Source organism: Odontesthes bonariensis, chromosome 21 (genome assembly GCF_027942865.1).
Source record: "Odontesthes bonariensis isolate fOdoBon6 chromosome 21, fOdoBon6.hap1, whole genome shotgun sequence".
Taxonomy (NCBI): domain Eukaryota; kingdom Metazoa; phylum Chordata; class Actinopteri; order Atheriniformes; family Atherinopsidae; genus Odontesthes; species Odontesthes bonariensis.
In genome coordinates, this window is record NC_134526.1 from 24,498,441 (window position 1) to 24,506,642 (window position 8,202).

At 41.9% G+C, this 8,202-nt stretch overlaps 1 protein-coding gene across 1 annotated transcript in view; it reads right to left on the reverse strand.

The window, feature by feature from the left end:
* Positions 1–851: 851 nt before the first annotated feature.
* The window catches only part of usp43b (ubiquitin specific peptidase 43b), a 79,654-nt gene continuing 72,303 nt past the window's right edge, over positions 852–8,202 (reverse strand). Inside the window, exons 10-14 of the mRNA XM_075453140.1 lie at positions 8,020–8,198; positions 7,674–7,832; positions 7,335–7,508; positions 2,964–4,106; positions 852–2,584 (exon numbers count right to left, since the gene is read on the reverse strand). Of these exons, the coding sequence (XP_075309255.1) occupies positions 2,574–2,584; positions 2,964–4,106; positions 7,335–7,508; positions 7,674–7,832; positions 8,020–8,198 (1,666 nt within the window). The 3' untranslated portion in view covers positions 852–2,573. The remainder of the gene's footprint in view (positions 2,585–2,963; positions 4,107–7,334; positions 7,509–7,673; positions 7,833–8,019; positions 8,199–8,202) is intronic.

The window sequence follows — 8,202 nt, forward strand, 5'->3', positions numbered from 1 at the left end:
GTGAGGTAGAAATATTCAGAGGTTGCCATTAATGGGTTGGGGTGTTTTAGTAGCTCAAAAAAAAAAAAAAAAAAAAAAAAACTTAGCTAATGTCACACTGGTAATTAACACTGATGAACCGGGACAGAATGTCAGACACCATTTCTCTGTCTCCCCATAGACTCTGAAAGCTGAGTAGAGAAAGTGTTAGCTGTTCCTGCAGCCATGTCTTAATGAAAAAAAATAATATTGTCCTCCTGATATTCCTGCTGTGTCCCTCATCAGTGGTCCAAGCTTGTCCATTTTATCTGCCAGACCTCCCATGATGATCAAGGAAAGAAATTCTTAAAACTTCCCCCTCTTTTTCCTCCGTTTTGTTTCTGCTCTGCATCCAAGATGTCTCCTCTTGACTCATCTTGATTTCTGTTCTCATCCAGGCATTATTTTAGCTTTGGAAAGCTCAGTTAGCTGCTCCAATGGGTTAACAACGTTCCTGTTGCTATGGTTACGCATCATAACAAATGTAAAAAATTGCCAGAGTTACCTGAAGAAGTCCTAAAACCAGCACAGAACAACAACAAAAAAAATGCTTCGGATATGCATGTCTTCACAGAAGAAAACTCAGTTGAAGATCTCAGGAAGAGTCAAAGAAAGACACAGTATGTCCACAGGTTGTCTGCCTCTAGAGGGCGCCATTCTACAATATTCTAGAGTTCTACTTCACCGTGTTTCAAGCCCCAACCGAAACCCTGGAAAAAACAAAACAAACACTAAACGAAATAAGATAAATAATAACAGAGCTGCTGGATGTGAGCCTCATTTGTTGGCCAGGCAGCCAAAAAAAAAAAAATCATTCGACTACAATGAAGCCATTTGTGAGAAAAGCTGTGTTTAATTTGCAATCCTTAAAACTTGCAGAACATGAAGTAGACATCGTATACTATCCGATGCAAAAACTTTATTGTGTAGTGTCAAATTCATACCCACTTTACCACATGTATTATTCTGACCATATACACTATAGGCTGAAACGTACAGTTTTTAATCTGGTGCTTAAATTACATAATTACACATCAGGTACAAAATGTAGACTTTTAAAAAAGTTACTAAAATATAATCTAACCGTATTTTTCCCAAATAATGTCTCAGACGCATCCTTCATACACTATGACTTCATTTTGGTAAGTGTTGTTAAACTGTTATGAGAAAATCAAAAAAAGTAAAAAGTGACAGTGTGGGCAACCAAGCAACAATCCTCAGACACAAACACACGATGCATTAGTTCACAAAAAAAAAAGCATGTAAAACATCAAAGGTGATGATTAGTCATCGAGTCTGAATAAAGGAAAAGTTAAATTTATGTTCCCTTGCAGTTTCACGTACTTGAAAAAGCAGACCCTGGTGCGTGTGCAGAAGCCGTGATCATGACTGATGAGTGTAAATTGAAAACATATCACATAATGCATATGAGTCTGCGTGGTGTCTACGTCACTACGAATGTGAAAATGATTAACCATGAATACCGCTAGTATTATACCGTTATGCAGAGACATTTTCACTGAGTACCCTTTTCAATCCTAAATGAGACAACGGCTCGAAAGAGAGCTGTGCTTCCGTATGCCGTCCTGATAAAGTTAACGGGAAGATTTCAAACCCATCTGCAGTGAAAACGACATTTACATCCTCATACACCCAACACACCCCAGCAGCACGATTGGATTGGATTTTAAAATCTCTCCTTTATTGCTCTGCGAGCAATCGGGGAATCCATTGGCTTTCAGCTGTTGTATATCCACATGCGTATTCATAGAGATTACTGTGCCTGCGTTTGCATCGTTTTCATTTTCCACTTGCTTGTTTCGGATGTAGCGAAGATTCCGCAGCATCCTTTCATAAAATGTGATCCGAAAGCGCTGTCAGCTCCGCATCCCTTCATCTGTAGCACATCTAGCACTCTTCTCCAACAGTTTGAGTCACCTATTAGAACTAACAGATTGTGTTAAAAAAAACAAACCAACGTTTGGCACGGTGTAATTGTTCCAAATTAGTGCTGCTGTTCCCGTCATATCGTAAAAAACATTAGAATGTTTTTTTTCCCCAAAAGAAAGTGCACCAGTAATATAACATCACTCTGATTAAAAACAAAACACTTACGAAGCAAATAACTGATGTCTGTACAGCAGCCAGATTACAGTGTTAGTCATTTCTTTTGCAGTGTTTTACAACAATCTCACACGTGAGCCCACTGTCTGCAGACTTTGATACGTTCTTCACATCTGCCCATAAAAACCGTGTCCAAGTCCCCAACGTCTGAGGAATAAACTCAAAATGTGCTAACAGTAGACAACATGAGGAGGAAACAAATCACGTTACAGTAGTATATTCTCCCTCCTCTTTTTTTTTTTTTTAAAACTCTGCATAGATTTAGTTTTAAGACACACACAGGTAAAAACTTATAAAAGTACTATGAAGGGGCGAGAGAGAAGATGGGAGTTTGTTTCAGATGATGGCTCCTGCTGAGGGGGTGGGGCTTCTCTGGGCGCCATGCTTGGACACCAGTAGAGGTCCTAGAGTTCAGCAGTAATTCAGGGCTGTCACATAGGCACTTATAACAGAAAAAAATAAAAAAAGAAGAAGCCGTAAGTCATATGGCAATTGGTTGAGGATAAAATCACCGCTATTAAAATTGAATATGACAATAAACACCCAATTGTAGAAAAATGAGACGTGGGGCTGCATTTACTGAAACTTAAAGCCTTTAACTAAATCTGTAAAAGTGAATTCATGACACGCTGTCTGTTACTGCGCTGCAGCAGAAGCTAAACTTCAATCATGTTGCGTTTTAATTGCTTAACTTTGTGCTTATATGACACCCAGGAAAGCTGGGACACCCTTCAAATTTTGCATGTGGGATGATCATTTATTTCAGTGCGCACGGCGGCCTCAGAAACAGGACTCGGACCCGGGGAGGTGGCGGTGCCTACCCAGGGAGGTGGTGCTGTATCTCGTCCTCTGCAGAGTGGCATAGCCGGGCTTTTCCGACAGCAGGACGCGGTGTGATGGAGGGACCGCGACGTCTCCGTTCCTCTGCAGGGACGCACACCTGCGAAAAGTCAAGTCCAGCTTGGTCTGGATGTTGCTGGAGCTGTGGGCACGCTCGAGGGTCATGTCGATAGGGTCGGGATTCCGAGCTCTGCCGTTGAGCAGCTGCATTTTGCAGTTGTGGGTGTCGCAGCTGTGCAGGCCGCCACCCCTCTTCTCCTCTAGTGCCACTGCAGTCAGCGTCCCGTTGGAGAGGGACATTTTGCTTAAATGACCACTTGCCAGTTTTCCCAGTTGTCCGTGGCCATTCATTCGTCTCTCTTGCTCCATGACTGGTGACCTCGGACTGTCTTTCTTCATGAAAACGGGCTTGAAAAAGGATAAGAGGCTTTCTTGGCTTCGCCCCTCCTCGCCCCTCTGTCTCCTCCTATCTTCAGGTTGAAGAGCCATTTGTAACAACTCTTTTTGCCCCCTGAAAGTCCCACCTGATTGGACCTTAGTTCTTCTCAGTGTAGAGTCTCTGCTTGGAGGAGCACTGTGGCTTATGTGACCACCAAGAATGGCCCCTCTCTGCAGCTGGAGGTCCACAGCCCTGCCCAGTTCTGGTCTCGCCGTCTTAAATGTCACGTGCCCCAGAGAATCGTGCTCTTTGAATCTGACCTGGCTGCTGTTGCCAGCTCTATGGCTGAGGTTTCTCTCCACAAAGGGCCTACTCTGTCCCTCTGGGATTTTGGGGGAGTAACAGATATCAGAGCAGAGTCTGTCTGTACAGCTCAAGCTGCTGCCAGTCGGTGAGCTGCAGTCCTGCCCTGCTTCAAGGACTCTTCCCTGGGCATTCCTTAGTGGTGGAGTGGCCACCAGGGTGATGATAGGGTCTTTGGTGCATCGTGGACGGCGCCCAGACTCCAGGTACTCCACCAGCTCTCCAGACTGGGTTTGGACCGAGTGCTTGATGCGGTCTTTGGACCCAAAAGACCATCGCAGAGGGAGAACTTTGTTCAGGGTGTCCTTGGGCTTTGTTGGTGACCTCATGCTCATGCTCCTGCTCTGGGTCCCACGAAAAAACTGGTGGGCTCTGGATCCACCTGTTGGAAGTCAGAATTCGTCAGCTAACATGTTCATTCTTATTTTTCCAAGGAAGTTTTACAAATAATTAACAAAATCACTGACAGAAAACCATGAGAGACTGTGCTTGTAATTAATTAATTCAGTTTAAATCAGCAGTCCTGTTTGTTTTGTGGTTAAATTTTTATTTTCATGTTTTTTTTAGCCTTTACATAAATCTCTTGTTATACAATCATTAGAATTCAGTTTAGTGTTTATCTTTTGTTTGTTGTTGTAAGGCACTTCATAACTTTGTTAAGTCCTCATTACTATTTGTTCCCTCTGGTATCGGACTTCAAGACTTCAAGATCCAGCACAGGTTGATCATGTGTCCATAAAACTGAAAAAAAAAATCTGCTGGTATTTCTTGGCTCTTGGACTACTTGAAACAAAACCTTTGACAGCACTGTGGTTACATATAAAAGATTGAGCTAGTTAAAGATTTTAACATATGTTTGAAAGGTATTTTACTATTTTTGAATGTCCATGATCAGTTATAATCGATCCAAATACAGATTTGTTTTACCAAAGGTAATGATGGTGCCAATTTAATCTGTGCAGCTTAATGTAAAGTATCCATAAAGCCACGCCCTGCCTCAAAACATACATAAATACATTTGCATAATTGCATGGAAATAGCTAAAGCCATTTAATTCTACATGTTTTGGTGATGGAAAACATTGACTGGAATTATGCTAAAGTGAGGGCAGTCACTTTCCTTATCAAATCAAATTTATTTGTATAGCACATTTCATCTACAAACAGTTCAAAGTGCTTTACATAAAATAAAAGCATTGCAGCGGGGAGTGCAAGAAGCATTAAAAATACATAAAAGAATATAAAGAGAAACAAATAAAATCATTTAAATGAATTTAAAAACAGGCAACAGTCTAGATACGTTAAAGGATATTTCATGCATAGACACATGAGAACAGAAATGTCTTTAACCTGGATTTAAAAATGTCTACATTTGGTGAAAGTTTAATCTCCACTGGCAGTTTGTTCCACTTATTTGCAGCATAACAGCTAAATGCTGCTTCTCCATCTTTAGTCTGAACTCTGGACTGGACCAGCTGACCTGAGTCCTTGGATCTAAGAGCTCTGCTGGGTTTATATTCTCTGAACATATCACAGATGTATTTTGGGCCTAAACCGTTCTGGGATTTGTAAACCATCAGCAGGCTTTTAAAATCTATTCTGTGACTGACTGGAAGCCAGTGTAAAGATTTTAAAACTGCTGTGATGTGTTCAGATCTCTTAGTCCGGGTTAAAACTCTAGCAGCAGCGTTCTGGATGAGCTGCAGATGTTTAATGCTCTTTTTGGGAAGTCCAGTTAAAAGAGCGTTACAGTAATCGAGTCTACTGGAGATGAATGCATGGATGAGTTTCTCCTGGTCTTTTTGGGAGAGGAAACCTTTAATTCTGTTGATGTTTCTGAGATGGTAAAAAGCTGCTTTGGTGACAGCTTTGATGTGGCTGCTGAAAGTCAGATCTGAGTCTATCAACACTCCGAGGTTACCAACTTGGTCAGTGATTGTAAGGTCCCGAGTCTCAAGATATTTACCAACGCTGACCCTCTTCTCTTTGCTACCATTGGGCACAATGTACAAATACATAATACATAATGAGGTTGCCAGATAAGCTCTGAACGACGCCAATAAGGGCAAATGACGCATTCTAAACCCAGCATAGTAACATAGCTGTTTCAGAGAGCCTTTTAGGGAGGTTCTGAGCCATTACAGACCCAACCAATTTTTTTTGGGCTACATATCACATCACAGAACAAGGATTAATGCCCCATTCAACCATTCTCTATCACCTTTAATAATAATTTCTGTAACAATACATGTAGGTAAAATGTGGTGTAATTTATTTTACTGTAACTCAACTCAACTCAAACTTTATTTATAGAGCACATTTAAAAAACAACCGAGGTTGACCAAAGTGCTGTACAGGATAAAAGCTGCATTAAAGGTAAAAGTGAATAATGCAACCGTTCCAAGCAGTTAAAATCAATAGATACTAAAACACAGTGCAATAAAATAGAATAAAATAAGTTTAAATAAAATACTTTAAAATAAATAAAATAAAGATATAAAACAAATCAAGGTTATCAGCCAAGAGTCTACTTAAATATGATTAAAAGCCAGGGTGAAAAAGTGGGTTTTTAAGGAGGATTTAAAAGCCTCAAAAGATCCTACAGATCGAATGTGCCAGGGAAGGTTATTCCAGAGCCGAGGGACCGCTGCCACAAATGCTCGGTCACCTTTGGTTTTGAGTTTTGTTTTAGGGGGGACCAGTAGGAGCTGATTCGAGGATCTCAGTGATCTGGCGGGGGAGTGGATATGAAGGAGCTCGGTCAAATATTGAGGGGCTAAGCCATTAAGAGCTTTAAAAACAAACAATAAAATTTTAAAATCTATTCTAAAAGCAACTGGGAGCCAATGCAGCGAAGCTCAGACCGGGGATATGTGGTCACGCTTGCGTTTACCAGTGAGGAGGCGGACCGCTGCGTTTTGTACGAGCTGCAGGCGGCGCAACAGTGACTGATCGAGGCCAAAGTAGAGGGAGTTACAGTAATCCAATCTGGTATTAATAAAAGCATGGATTACAGTTTCCAAATCTCTACGTGGCAAATATCCTTTAACTTTAGATAAAACCCTCAATTGATAAAAACTGTTTTTCACAACCAAGCTAACCTGGCGCTCAAATTTCAGCTTGTCGTCAAATATTACCCCAAGATTTTTTACAGTAGGCTAAATATTTACTGTTAGGGGGGCCAGAAAGCCAGCAGGAAATTCTGCTGGACCGCATCCAGACATAATGATTTCTGTCTTTTTTTCATTAAGAATCAAAAAGTTTGCAGACATCCAGGATTTTACATTGTTTAGCCAATCAAGTAGTGTCTGTACAGAGTCAAGGGATCCAGATTTCACAGGCAGGTAGATCTGGACATCATCAGCATAGCAATGAAAAGAAAGATTGTGCTTCTTAAAAATTGACCCTAATGGTAACAAATATAGTAAAAAGAGAATTGGCCCAAGGATGGAACCTTGTGGGACCCCAAAAGTGAGAGGGGCCGATAATAAAGTGAATTCCCCTAGCTGCACAGAAAACCAAAATAACTACACATTTATTCATTCATCTAGTTTATAGATATTTTTAATTACCTATTTTTTTTGGGGGGGGGGGTATTTGAAAACACCTACTTGTTTCTACTGTTTTGGGGGATTCATCTCCAAAGACTGGCAACTCAGGAGATTCTGGAGCCTGCACAGGCTCTAAAGGTGCAGGATGGGGACCGCCTGATACAACGCTGGCCCTCTTACTATCCCCCGTCAGTCGGACCAGCCAATGGTCAGACATGGAGGAGCTGGTGGAACCTGCAAAACATACAAATGCCAATTTTGAATAATTCTCTGTCTTTTAATTTATTCAAACATGCCATGTGATGTCACTAACATGAATACAAAGAGAGTGAAACTTGTCACAGTCACTTCCATTAGCCTATTCCACAAAAGTCACTGTGGGACAGAGGAAGGACTAACCAGTGACTGAGGAGCTAGCAGACCAGGGGGGGATGGTGTGTCTTCTCTGGTAGAACAGAATGTAGGCTCCACGTGTGCACACCTCTGCCTCCGGAACCGGCTCGACACTGCTGTCATCATAGCTGTACCACTGACCGTCAACAGAGTTCCGACAAAAGGCTAGAATTATGAAAACAATGGAGTGAGGACCAGATATGTGACAGATGTACAGAGGGAAAGTGTCAAATAAAAGATTGTGCACTCATTGGTGTCAGTGTGGCAAAACTAAGTGTGGCATGTTTGGTCATAAAACATCAAGCACGATTAGTCCCCAAATAATAGAAAGACGACGCAAAATGATCCAGACCTGTGTAGTGTCCTCCGTGCATTCCTCCGTGATGGTTGCAGACGGCGTAAAGATCATAGAGGAAGTCAGGAGGAGCCAGGTCCGGTCGTGTGGACTGCTTCCAGCCGGGCTGAAGCGGAGCCTGCTGGGGGCCATTGTTGCGATTCACCATATGAGGCGTCATGTCCAGGCCGTCAGGGCGAA